A 13,979-nucleotide genomic window follows, 5' to 3' on the forward strand; every position below is an offset into this window, starting at 1 on the left:
TCAAAATGATTTGATCTTAAAAAAATGGAAAAAATAAAAATCAGATCATTTGACAAGTCATTTTGAGACTCAATAAATGCCTTTGCCAGCTCTCCAATCCCTCCACGCTCCCCACCAGCCCTCCACACCTTTTATTTACTCCATCAGCAATGGGGAGGTCCTGTCTTCGCCTTCCTGGTCTGAGGCCAAAAAGGAAGGCGACTGAAGAGAGTCCTGGGATTGTAGTTTCTGTGAGGGCTACCACAATGGGAGCAACACTCTGACAAAAACTACAACTCCCCCAAACCTCTTCACCTTTCTTCTGGTTTGGACACCAGAAAAGAGCCTGTGTTGCATAGTTTAAAGTTTGCTGCTGCATCTACCAAGGAGAGGGGAAGAAAAGAGCTCCACACTGGTATTAGCATAAGAGTGCGTTGGTGGGAGTGGAAGGCCATTGGGAAGGGCTGGGGAGGTAGGTCTGAGATTCTTCAAGCTCTGGTTTGGAACTAAGTTTTGGGAGTTTGCTTCTCCTTTGTGGGCAGGAAGTATAGAACTCCCCAATTTCTGGACCTGTTCCTGGAGAACTTTGGCAACTTGTCTTTTTTTGGTTGTAGGCTTTTTAGTTGACCACTGTGAGAAAAGGGATGCTGGATGGATAGACTCTTGCAGATCCCAGTGTATATTCTTACCCCATGAGCACTTGGGCTGTGTGATGTCTCTTCAATACAAATCAATACAATACTGAAAGAAAAGGGTGTAGGCTGTCCCCATCCTACACCCTTTTCTTTCAGTATTGTATTGATTTGTCTACCTTGTCTTTGTGCTCTCATTTCCCACTGTATCCAAGCCTGTGCCCTTTGCCCCTCCTCCATCCTCATATGCCCCCAAATCTCCTGCTCTACTTATTCTCCCTTATATCAAGATACTATGACATGTTCCCAAGACATCTAAAAGATGCAGCTGTCTGCTTTCTCTTCTTTTAAAATTCCCATTAATAGTTTTCTTTTCCCTTGAGTCTTCATCTCCAATGGAAACAAATGTTCTGTTTGTATCGCAGTTCAGCCACCTGTAGACAATATTTTCACACTCCCACTATTTAGATTAGCCTCAAGCTGTTCAGACAACCAAAAGTGTAAAGGTGAGTCAGTCACTGTGCAGCACTGTACTGCCACTGAGTACAGCATTGACAATTTGTATCAAGAACTCAAAGTAACAAAGATTGTAAACAACTAGTTTACTTCCTTTTGATATAAAAATAGCACACTGTGAGTAAGAAGCAACAATGCACCACACACACAAAAGGATAATTTCAAGTTGCTTATCCACCTAAGCATGCTTATCTGGGAGTAAATCCCACTGTGTCCAGAGACACTTACTTTTGAGTAAATGTGCTTAGGCTTGCAGTGTTGCTCGAGTAGTATAGTCAAATAGCATTGTCTCAATCAAAAATTGCCACAGCTGCTGGAAACTGCCTCAGGTCTTCCTTTGTGCTTCTTCTCACAGCTAGAAATGTGAAGGAATGAGGTGTAGAATTATCCCCCTCTTTTCCACTTGTTGATCTGAAGGTGCGCATTCTGTTTATTCATTTCTCCTCATGATTGGTCAGAGATAAAAATATACCTCAGCAATATTCCAACATTGTTTCTTAAATTAAAGGTCAAAAGTAATTTTTGCATCCTTTTCTTTGATCAGAAAGGATCCCCGTTCAGATTTATAATTATGTTATCTCCATACATTCAATCTTTTGTCTTCAAACAAGGCACTTGCTTCCCTTGCTTCCCTTACTTCCCTTGTTACCGACTTTAAAATGCTATTCAATCCCAGTACGATAACTATATGTGGACAATCAAGTGGAGATTGGCCTTATTTTACTAGCAGGGAGAGATCCACTGTGAAAGGTAAGAAGCTGAAGGGTAAAAAGTTGAATTCAAGGCCTATTCATAATCAAAGTAATTTCCTTATCAGTATCTGTGACATAATCATGTTTGTTCATAACTCCACTGTCAACACTGTAAGCTCCTCAATGCAGAATTCTTTTTGTTTATAATACTCTCTAATCCCCCAAATTACATTGATGGCACTCTTTAAATATTATTGTTAAGATAGTGAACAACTTTTGTAATATTCAGCTAGATATTGCAGATCTCAGTATTAGCCAAGATTCACATTAACTTGACTGTGTCCACTGTGTCTGTTATCAGGAAGGAGTGTTTGTAAGAAGGAAATGAATACAAGAGGAAGGAAAAAAAAGTGTGGTGTTGCTTACAGTCTGGAAAAAACATGTCTAACAAAATGACGTATGAATATTTGTAATATTTCCAAGCACTCAAAACTAAGTTTTCATTCAATTGTTTATTAAGCATTGAGAGCAATTGTTTGACAGGCATCCATCCAGGAGAAAAAGCTGCCCGTTTTAGAGCAGTCCATTTGTGTGAGAGTAAGTTTGACACTTCCATCTAAAGAGCTTTACAGACTGTAGAAATGTTGCTTTTTAATGTTGCTCTGTGGAACGCAACTCCTTTGGAAAGATTCTCCTGCGGAAGGAAGGAGAAGACACATAGCTCAGTGATGGGGCACATGCTTTGCATGCAGAAGGTCCCAGATTCACAGCCCAATCTTATCCACACTTTCCTGGGAGTAAGCCCCATTGACTCTAATGGGACTTACTTCTGAGTAGACATGCATAGGATTGGGCTGTCAGTCCTTAGTTTACCCAATGAAGGGCGTAGTCCTAACTAACTTTCCAGCAGTGACATAGCTGTGCCAATGCAGCGTGCATTGCATCCTGCAATGGGGAGGCAGTCAAGGGGCCTCCTCAAGGTAAGGGCATGTTTGTTACCTTACCTTGGGATTACATTGCGGCTAGGGCAGTGCTGGAAAGTTGGTTAGGATTGCGTCCTCAAGTGCTAAACTGACATGTGCTAGAAAAGACCTCTACCTGAGATCTTGGAGAGCCAGTGCTAGTCAGAGTACATTGTGTTGGGCTGGATAAACTAAAGGTCTGATTTAGTATAAGGCAACCTCATATATTCAACATCTTCCTTATCTTTATGGAAAGGCAAATTAATTACAGTTTGGTTTCTTTTCTGTCAATTCTTTGAAATACTTCTCACTATTTTTGCACAGTGAAGCACTTTATAAGAAATCAGTGTGCTTTTAGAAATGTATATGGCTTTCTGAGAGATGCTACTATAGGTGCGTTGGAAAAATATTAGTGGCATCTTCGCAGGTGTGAATTTACATGGGAAGCCATTCTTACTTGTTAGGGCAGGGGTGCCCAAATCCCAGCCCTGGAGCCACATGCAGCCCTCGAGGTCTCTCAATGCAGCCCCCAGGGAGCCCCCAGTCTCCAATGAGCCTCTGGCCCTCCAGAGATTTGTTGGAGCCCACACTGGCCCAACGCAACTGCTCTCAGCGTGAGGGTGACTGTTTGACCTCTTGCATGAGCTGTGGGATGAGGGCTTCCTACACTGCTTGTTGTTTCGTGTCTGTGATGCAGTAGCGGCAGCAAAGGAAATGCCAGCCTTGCTTTGTGCATGGCCTTTTATAGGCCTTGAGCTATTGCAAGACCTTCATTCATTCATATAAGTTCATCTTTAATATATTCATTTATGTAAACTTATGTAAATTTATTCAAATTTTACATGTAAATTAATTCTTTTTTCCCCACTGCCAACACAGTGTCAGAGAGCTGATGTGGCCCTCCTGCCAAAAACTTTGGATACCCCTGTGTTAGGGCATAACATATATCAGAATGCTCCAACTTTGGTAGAATGCAGTGAACATGCAGCTTGGCTGTAAATGAAAAGATATTTAATGTACTAAGCTTAAAACAGAGCATAGAATAATGGACTCGAAAGCAAACTTCAAATTCATCCTACAAATAAAAAAGTGACCAACTAGAAATACTTAAGTTTAAATACTGAAATAAACCACCACTTCTTAAATGTGATGTGCATACAGGTGTTCTTCAATAATACCCACCTGAATCATGAATTTAGAGTGTTTTATCCCAATTTAAAATGTTGTCTGGAATGTTTTTTGTCACCCTGAGAAATGTTATTGTACAATCGCTACAGTGTTTCTTCGTTCACTTAAAACAAATAATTGATTGCTTGTGTTAGACAGATAATAACTTTCCAATTATGAGAAACTTAAAGAATATGGAATTTTTGGTAAACCACATAGAGTCACCACTTGATACAAACATGTCGGAGTCATCCATGTCAGACTGCTCTTTTACAGAGACCATTGTAAAAGACAGAAAAGTCTAAAACTAGGGTTTTGAACTGAAACATCTTTACTCAGAATTGCATTTACATAGCATGAAGCCATAGTTGAGGGGAATGCGTCTGTGAGTTGGGGAAAAGGGAGTTTTCAATCCCAATCCACTAATCAGGATTGATCATTCTTTAATGTCTCTGCCAGCCCTACCTGGTTGTAGGTACCTGGTTGTAGATAGAATCTCTTGGTTAAATAAGAAAGGCCAAAGAGATTTCTTATTTAGCCAAGAAATTCTATACAACTAGGCAGGGCTGGTGGAGACATTAAAGAATGACAATCCTGATTTGTGGATTAGGATTGAGGGTGATTTACAGAGAAGATGGTAGATTGTGGAGTTATTGACCACATTTTCTTCTGTGCATGTTTTAGCATTAAACATAACCTTACCCATAGATAGTACAGCTATTACCTGCCACAGCTCCCTGTGTAATTTTCCATATGCCATCAAAAAATCCACCTGTTTCCAGGCAGAGAGAAACCTTAAAGGCTTTCTTTTAACTAGCTTGATCTCAGGGTTAATGAGGCTGCATGTGCTGACTGGCTAAGCTCAGCTGCTTTCTCTTGGGGCCAGCAAAAGCAGAGAGGGATCAAACTTTTACCCACCTGGATTTTGTTTACTCAGAAATTTGCTAAAATCCAGTCTAGAGTGAAAGTTCATTGCAAATTCCCCAGGAATCTGAGGGAACTTTTGGGAATATTATGTAATACCTGTATATCTCCTGAAATCCAGTCAGCCAGCATGCTTTTTTAATTAACTGTTGTGACATTTATTGGGCTAGAATAAGTGCAACAAGACAAGTTAAACAACAGGGGGTGCTGGTGAAATTAATAGTTGGCAAAGAAGAAATCTATAAAGATATTGTGCCTATCAATGTCTTGGTGGTCAGCTTTCAACCTTGAGTTGAGTCTTGAAGGACTTGAACCAAGTTTGGCTTCCACGAATATGGAGGCTTCACCTGTACTTCATAAGGTTGTTGTGAAAGATAAAATGAGATACTCCTCCATGTATATTTTCCTGAGCTCTTGAGGCAGAGAACGAGATGTCAATGTGACAGATATGAAATAAATGTCTCTTCCAGTTTACTAATTCTGTTTTGTCATTAAGTGCTGTCATGTAATAACATTGGGTCAGCCTCTTGAACTCGACATTCCATATGCTTGCTAACAGTACTGCTTTCTCAGTAATCTGTGCTGTCCTACAAGATGCAGTGGCCGCATATTATTGAATGACTATCAGTGAACTTGGCATGACATATTTGGATCTATCGGACTCATCTCATACTGTATCAACCCTATGAATTACAACCTGGAAAGTGGTGGTGTTGGCTGTTGTGGCTATAAGTTATTCAGTTTTCTCTGTAAACCACTTTGTGAACTTTTCGTTGAAAAGCAGCAGGGATGGGAAAACCCAGCGTGGCTTGACTTGAGTCGCTAAGTCACTGCCCCCGGTGACTCAACTCAGAAAAGACATAATGGAGGCAGTTTCTGAATCTACGAGTCAGTGGGAGAAGCCTCAGAAGGCTTTTCGCCTGCTGCTAAATGCTGCTTAGGGCCTTGCATGCCCTTGGAGCGACTTGGATGGGCAGGCGCGGTGGGCAAGGGCAGCAGCGGTGAGCGCGGTGCTCTCGGCTTTTGCCCCCCTGTCCGCACACCAGGTCCACCACTGTTGATCTGTCTGTGGCGCCAGTCAAAACTAGCCTGGGTAGGTTTGGACTTTTGTCAGGTAGACTGCAAGCCACCTACAGTGTGAGTTGTAGGTAGCGTGTCAAAAACCAAAAAATGTGCAAGCAACCAACTCATCAGTCTCAGGAGTGCCTTAGAGTTGATGTGGGCATGTGTTTCTCACAGCGAACTTAAGGTGAAGTACTGTATCTGAGAACAGGTTCTCAAGTGAGATGTACTGCCTAGTCAAGGTTTCAGGATAGGAGTTCCATAGTCTTGACCTAGCCATAACACCCACAAACAAAACTAAAACCAACTCCTAGAGTAGCGATTTTCAACCTTTTTCATCTCACGGCTCACCAACAAGGCACTAAAATTGCCAATGCACACCATTAGTTTTTGGACAATTGACAAGGCACACCAAGTTACTGGTGGTGGGGCTCCCGTCCCCCAATTGCCCTATTAATAAATGACCTTCTCTCAGACTCCTGAGTCACTCCTGTGAACCATTCGTGGCACACCAATGTGCCATGGCACACTGGTTGAAAACCACTGTTCTAGAGAGTTACCTCTTTATTCAGGATATCTGGAACTAGAGATTGTATTTTAAGATTTCCGTGGAAATTGGTAAGGTAATCCCTTCACATTAACTAGGTACAAATTGCTAGAGATTAAACATCAATTATCTTTGAACAACTGTGTTTACCTGGGGTAGTGAATTCTGTTGTGCAGGCCAAGCCACAAGTGTGAATATAACCTGTAATTTAACTTCAGATTAACTGTTCAATATAGAGGAATTTGTAAGAGGCTTTTGTGTTATTATACGTGTACTTATAAAGGCAATGAGTTTAGGACTGAGGCTGCTTAGAAAATAAGCTTTTCCCATATTTGGAAATCTTATTCCTCCACTGCACCCCCCCCCGGATATTTCAGAAGGTATGCACAAGCTTTTATTCTTCTAAATCAGGGGTGTCCAAACCTTGGCCCTTGGGCCACTTGCAGCCCTCGAGGACTCCCAATCTGGCTCACAGGGACTCCCTAGTCTCCAATGAGCTCTGGCCCTCTGTAGACTTGCTGGAACCCGTGCTGTCCCAGTGCAACTGCTCTCAGCGTGATGGCCAACCTCTCATGTGAACTGTGGGATGTGGGCTCCCTCCAATGCTCGTTTCATGTCTGTGATGCAATAGTGGCAGCAAAGGAAAGGCCGGCTTTGCTTTGTGCAAGGCTTTTTATAAGCCATGAGCTATTGCAGGACCTTCATTCATTCATACAAGTTCCATCTCTAATGTATGCATTTATGTAAATTTATTCAAATTTGAAATGTAAATTAATTCTTTTTTTTCCTGGCCCCTGACACAGCGTCGGAAAGATGATGTGGCCCTCCTGCCAAAAAGTTTGGACACCCCTTTTCTAAATAATGGTGCCCTATATCAGAATATCCTGTTGTTACTTCAGGAACTGCTGTACTAGTCTTTAGACTAGGAAAGATTCACATTCAACTGGTTATGTGAAGTTTTAAAGTCCTGTTAATACAAGCACATAGTAGCATGGTAGGTACTGAGTGTGTCTAACCTTTTCTGTGAAATGATTCATTATGCAGTTTTGGAAACGTTTCACTTGCCATTGGATGCCGCTACGTTTGCAGTTTGTGTTTGTGGGAGGCAAAATGCAGGAACTGAATGGCATTTCATTGTACCCTGATGACTTGCCATGAGGAGCAGAATCCATAAATCTTCTTTTAAAACAGTCACCACATTGCTGTGTGTGTGTGTGTGTGTGTGTGTGTGTGTGTGTGTGTGTGTGTGTGTGTGAGAGAGAGAGAGAGAGAGAGAGAGAGAGAGAGAGAGAGAGTTTCATTTAGAACAGGGGTCTCCAAACTTTTTGGCCAGAGGGCCGCATCAAATATCTGGCATGGTTTTGAGGGCCGGAAAAAATATTTAAATATAAAATTTAAATAAATAAATTAGAGATGGAACTGAGATGAGTGAATGAATGAATGAATGAATGAATGGGCTCATACATTCAACCCCTCTGGCCCTCAAAACACCCTACAGACACAATCAGAGCACAGTTCTGGTCATATTCACTTGAGTGGACCAGAGGCTTTCAGGGGACAAGAGGTTGGCCGTGGGCCGGAAAGAGGCTTGCCATGGGCCGCATCTGGCCCCCGGGCCAGGGTTTGGAGACCCCTGATTTAGAACAAGGATCCACAGGCCAGATCTGGTGTAACAAAAAAGCTGTCCAGGTGAAGCGTGGCGTTTCCCGTTCTACCCCACAGCCACCTTTCCTGCTGCCTGATCGAGGTGAGGCTGTCCACTCCTTCTGAAGTGGCTGGCTTTGCTCCAAGCATGACTGCAGGCAGGAGACAGCAGGCAGGAGAACCTGCTTGTCACCCCCACAGCCAGTCATCTCAGCATGCATGCTTGGAGCAAAGGCAGCCCTTTTGGAAGACGCAACTGCCTTCACTCCCAGCAACTGTGCCTTGGAGCGATGCTGCCTACTTCTGCAGAAGTGGGTGGCATAGCTCCGAGTGTGACAGTGCTGAGACTGACTGCGGCAGAGAAGGAAGCCACAACCAGTCTCGGGGCGATTGCATACCTCGGAGCTCTGTTGCCCGCTTTCTCAGAATGCAGCCTGTACTGCTGTCTGCCTATGTTTGGCACTTTCACAATGGCCGTTACTAGGACACTGCACCAGAGACCAGCGCTGTGGCCCTGATGGATACAGCTGGCCATCCCCTGTAAATACGTATATAGGATTGCAGCCTTGGCTGGTCTGTTTGGCTGATGCACATATTATGTTTCCTAAGCAAGTTTCTCTTCTTTTTCTGCAGGTGGCCGTGATAAACGAGGAGGTCCCATCCTGACATTTCCAGCACGCAGCAATCACGACAGAATAAGGCAGGAAGACCTTCGGAAACTTGTGACTTACTTGGCTAGCGTGCCGAGGTAAAAGTTCAAACGCAAAGCACGGGTGGACAGGATATGTTCTTGGCAAGCTGCTTATTTTCAAGTATTGGCCTTTAGAATCTTTCTTTGTTTGCATATACTGGAAAGGAAAACAACAGCTCTCCCTTTTCCCTTTCATGTGCACTCCAATCACATCTTACATCTATCCAAATGGGCAAAAAAGCAAATATTGGAGCAAAACAGAGATGGACTTGCTTTATCAAAGCTGGACGACTAGCTTAGGTTTGGGCGGTACTCTGAGCATGACAAAGAGAGCAGGGGAATATTTCTTGGAGGCATTTTCACAAGCGACATTCTGTGTGGTTTCTGCAATTGCTGTGCCTGTAATTTGTATGTAAAATCTGCATTGGATTTTGTTTAGGCTTTTAGAAGTCTTCATTCTTTCACATTGGGTCTTTCATTTCCCAGTGGTCACAAATGGCATATTCTAGTGAAAAAGCCAAACATACATGTGTCCGCTTGAAATGAGTGCTGTTTACTTCCAAGTAAGAATGCTTAGGATTGTAGTCCCAAAATCACTTTTCTCAGTTTAATGGTTGGCAACCTTCAGTCTCGAAAGACTATGGTATAAGCCTACAGCACCTGGTATTCCCAAGCGGTCTCCCATCCAAGTACTAATCAGGCCTGACCCTGCTTAGCTTCCAAGATCAGACAAGATCAGGCATCAGATCAGATTGAACTATTGCAAATCACTAAGGAGGAGCAGAGCTGCCGCAGGGCCCGATCCTGAGCCCTGCATGCCAGCTTACAGCCAGCACGCACTGTCACAAACATGCTGTAAGACACATTTGTGAGCTCTTACCGCGGGCCCAGCACCAGTCGTAGCCTAGTGTGAGCCTGGGCTGAGCCAGCTCTGGTGCTGGGTTCGCATTTCACTGCCCATAGGTCACCTGGACTGCCAGGCGGTGGAGAGGGTGAGTGGAAGCATGGGCGTAAGGCATTCCGAGGTGGTGGAAGATGGGGGAGGAGGTGTGGGGGGGAGAGAGTGGGGCGGGAAGGGATGAAACCGGTGGAGCTCAGCTCCATCAGACCCTGATCCCTGTGTTGGGCCACGTGTCCTTAATTCTGCACCAGCTCAAGAGCTGATGCAGAATCGTAGCCCCATTGCGGAGCTACTTCCTTTACTCAGAGGAAGGGGCAGAATGTTCCCTTCTCCCAAGGAGATGGCAGCGGCTGCCCGGGGCACAGAGGATACCGCGGCAGCCGTTTTTTGTGCCGTTGCAGCCCCGTGCTCCAGGCAGCTCAGGATTGGGTTGCCATTCCCTTATGTTTCAGAATTTTCTCTGTCCCACTGTCCACACTGTAAGCTTTTTGGTTTAATTTGCAGAATTCTAAAGTTTCTGAATCGTGTATCCGGATATCTTTTGGCCCTGTCATTTAATCAGTGCACGTTTATCAAGAAGAATCAAGGATAATAGGACACAGATTAAAAACTGACTTATTTATTTATCTGTTTATTGGATTTATATTCCGCCTTTCTCCCCAAAGGGCACCCAAGGCGGCCCAGTGTTACACATGTATAGTAGTCTGAACTGGGGCTGCAGTCCTAACCACACTTTCCTGAGAGTAAGCCCCATTGAACAAAATAGGACTTACGTCTGAGTAGACCTGGTTAGGATTGTGCCCGAAGTCCAGAAATCAAAGATGTTGAATTGATAGCTGTCATATCCATGGCGGACCGCTGCTTGGTGGGCTCTGGGGGTGGGTATGGTAGCAGGAGAGGTCAGGGTTTTCTGGACTTTACCCAATCCCAGAAGATGTCTTGGCCTTGAAAGTGGTCTGCAACAGCAGTTTATTCGGGTCAAGCTTTTTACATTCATCTGGCCCTGTTACATCACGGGCCCAAGATAGCACACAGTTCTCAGCAAGGCCACCGCCTGTTTCCCTTCACAGGCCCCAGTGGCCACAGTCCTTGAGGTTTGACTTGTTCTGTATGGCAATGCGAATGCCCCCTGGGAGTGGGTTGAGGGGAGCGTTGTTGGGGAGGTTTGGAGCCAACAAGGGTTGAGTTCAGCCATCCTGGTCCTCGCTGGCTGGCTGGAGCCACCTGGAGTGTTCCCCAGGAGGTTGTTCTGGGGCTGCCTCTGGTTGTCTTGGAGGTTGCAAGCTGCGGTGCCCTGAGCTGCGGGGGGGGGGAGCACTTACGCCCTGCTTGGGGCTGCCTGACCCAGGGGGTAGGGCCCTCCACCTCCCAAGGAACTCTTAGTGCTCCTTCCAGGCTGGGGTTGGGCCGTGGTAAGGTGTGGGGTTGGCGAGCCTCTCCCCACCCACCATCCTTGAGAAGGAGCCCAGAGAGGCACAACCCCTTTCTCTGGCTGCCAGGCCCTTATGAGCTCAGCAGCCTGCACAGCCAGCCCTGCCCCTTCTGGCCATGTGACTGGCCTGAGATAGCATGAGCTCTCAGGCCCTACTTCCAAGGAGATCTTCTGCCTGGGGGCCAGATCCGGGCAGTACTCACTCAGCTCCCCTACTCCTGAGGAGATCCATACTGCTATGGCCAGGCCTGGGCGATAGAAGCACATTGGTGCCACTGTGGAAATAAGGTAGGATCATTTGGAATTCTATAACCTGCAGAGAAATTGGGATGGTGATATTTTCATAAGCATGTCTATCAATTACTCACTCCTATACAGCTCACTCCTATATGTGTTTACCCAGAAGAAATGGATTGGAGTGAATGTAGTTCCAGAAGTAGACCCATTGTCCTGAATGGGGCCTACTCCCAGGAAAGTAGGTTTAAAAAGTTAGACAGAATCTATATGGAATGATAGAAGCCATGAGAAACACCTTTAGGGACTATAAGCTTGGGTAAGATCTGAGGCTAGAGTAAAAGTCCAGAAATGCCAGGAACACAAATACAGGGATTATTGGATAAAATGTCCAGGAGGTATCAGTGCAGCAAATGTAAGAGACTGGCAAAGCAGCAGCAAAATGCGACTCTTATTCAGGTCAGTCGTGCCCTGAGGGCTGCCCTGAAAACATTTATAGCTGAAGGATTCAGCAAATAAAGTCCAATAACAGGCGTCAGGTGTGGGACTGGGAGGTTGAACGGAGCCACCTGCAGTGTTTTGCTTTTGAGTCTTGGTTAGGAAGAGGAGGGGCTAACTGTGAAGACAAGAATCTCACAATATCCATCTCTCATGTGCTGTGGTCTCTTGGTCCTTCCTTTTCTAAATGCTCTGGCTGGCATGCATAAGGTGCTTACTTTATTTCATAGGTGGTAGCTGAGGACAGACATGCAAGGAGGGCTGTGCATGTCCACAGGGATTTGAGACTAATGGATTCAATTTGACCACAACTATGTTCCTACAGCAAGGGGATCATACTTCCATAGTGTGAAAACTGGGAAAATTCAGTTTCTGGGAGAACAGTGTGGAGTTCAGTAAGAGAGAGAAAAGAAAACCCAAATCAGATAGGAGAGCAAGTATTTAGGAAGCCATTTTCAACCATTGTGCTGTGGCACATTGATGTGCTGTGAATGGTTCCCAGGTGTACCATGGGAGCTTGGGAGAGGATCATTTATTAGTAGGGCCACTGGGGGATGTGAGGTGAAAAAGGTTGAAAATCACTGAATTAGAGATTGAGAGATGCCTTTGTCACATCATATCCAGAGAAGTAACCCTACATTTAATTTCCTGTGAATTTTCCTTTAAGGCTGCTTAGAATTGATTTGTTGTTGTTTGTTTGGTGACTTGTTTCTTAAGCTTTTTAGTAAAACACAGCTTGGGTTCTCCTGGGTGTTATTTGTAACCATATTGTATGTGGGGTTTATGATTGTACCTTGGGCTGAAAGGACAATAGGTCAAACTTCCATGAATAAGGGTCAACTATTCATCAATCTCATTGCAGATAAAGTTGCAGTAAAGCTTCCCCTTTAGATGTTACCTTGTTCTGCATGAATCACAGGCTTAGAAATTTAATGCCTAATACTTTTCTACATAAGCCATTGTCATAAACACTTGCCCTTCTCCAAACCGTTTAACTTGCTTCCGACTTTCCTCCATGGAAATACAAGGTATGTGGAATATACCTCATGTATCTGTGTTGTATTTTCACATATACTTTTTTATTATGCAGGTAAATCACTCAGATTGAATTTCTTTTTGTTAGCTTATGATGTTAAAAAGACTGGGCATAGTCCAGGCCAAGTTAGAACCCAATCCTGAGCGCCTGTGGTGGTGGCACTGAAAACGGCTGCTGCCACATCCTGTGTTCCCATGGTAGCCATGGGCGGCACCTCTGGAGAAGGGGGATTTTGACCCCTTCCCCTGGTAAAGGCAGTAACCCCACAGTGGGGCTACTTGATTCACCGCCAACCAAAAGGTCGGCAGTGAGGTAAGAGCCTTCGTGTCAGGTGCTGAACTTGCTACAAAGGCTCTGGATCTGGTGGAGCAGGGGTGTCCAAACCCCGGCCCGGGGGCCACTTGTGGCCCTCAAGGCCTCTCTATGTGGCCCTCAGGGAGCCCCTAGCCTCCAATGAGCCTCTGGTCCTCCAGAGATTTGTTGGAGCCCACACTGGCCCGATGCAACTGCTCTCAGCGTGAGGGCAACTGTTTGGCCTCTCGAGTGAGCTGTGGGATGACGGCTTCCTCCACTGCTTGTTGTTTCATGTCTGTGATGCAGTAGCAGCAGGAAAGGAAAGGCCAGCCTTGCTTTGTGCAAGGCCTTTTATAGGCCTTGAACTACTGCAAGACCTTCATTCATTCATATAAGTTCATCTTTAATATATTCATTTATGTAAATTTATTCAAATTTGAAATGTAAATTAATTCGGCCCCTGACACGGTGTCAGAGAGATGATGTGGCCCTCCTGCCAAGAACTTTGGACACCCCTGTGGTGGAGCATCGCTCCACTGGTCCTGCCTTCCTCCTTCCCCACTCCCTCCCCCTGGCAAGCCTCCCTCCCCCGTCCTCTCCCCGCCTCCTGCCTCCCCATCATGCCTCCCCCACCCTTTCCCCACCCTCTGCCTTCTGCCCATTTTCTCCCCTCCCCGGAATGCCTCTTCCCTGCCTCCCCCTTGCTTCCCTCTCTGCTGCTTGGTGATCCATGTGACCGCTGAATGGCGGAGGCTGGATGCCTTCCTG

General features: G+C 45.1%; 1 protein-coding gene across 1 annotated transcript in view; it reads left to right on the plus strand.

The window, feature by feature from the left end:
* The window catches only part of LOC136645156 (kalirin), a 250,046-nt gene that overhangs the window by 8,532 nt on the left and 227,535 nt on the right, over nucleotides 1–13,979 (plus strand). Inside the window, exon 3 of the mRNA XM_066621402.1 lies at nucleotides 8,759–8,873. Coding sequence (XP_066477499.1) covers nucleotides 8,759–8,873 — 115 coding nt within the window. The remainder of the gene's footprint in view (nucleotides 1–8,758; nucleotides 8,874–13,979) is intronic.

Source organism: Tiliqua scincoides, chromosome 1 (genome assembly GCF_035046505.1).
Source record: "Tiliqua scincoides isolate rTilSci1 chromosome 1, rTilSci1.hap2, whole genome shotgun sequence".
NCBI classification, from domain to species: domain Eukaryota; kingdom Metazoa; phylum Chordata; class Lepidosauria; order Squamata; family Scincidae; genus Tiliqua; species Tiliqua scincoides.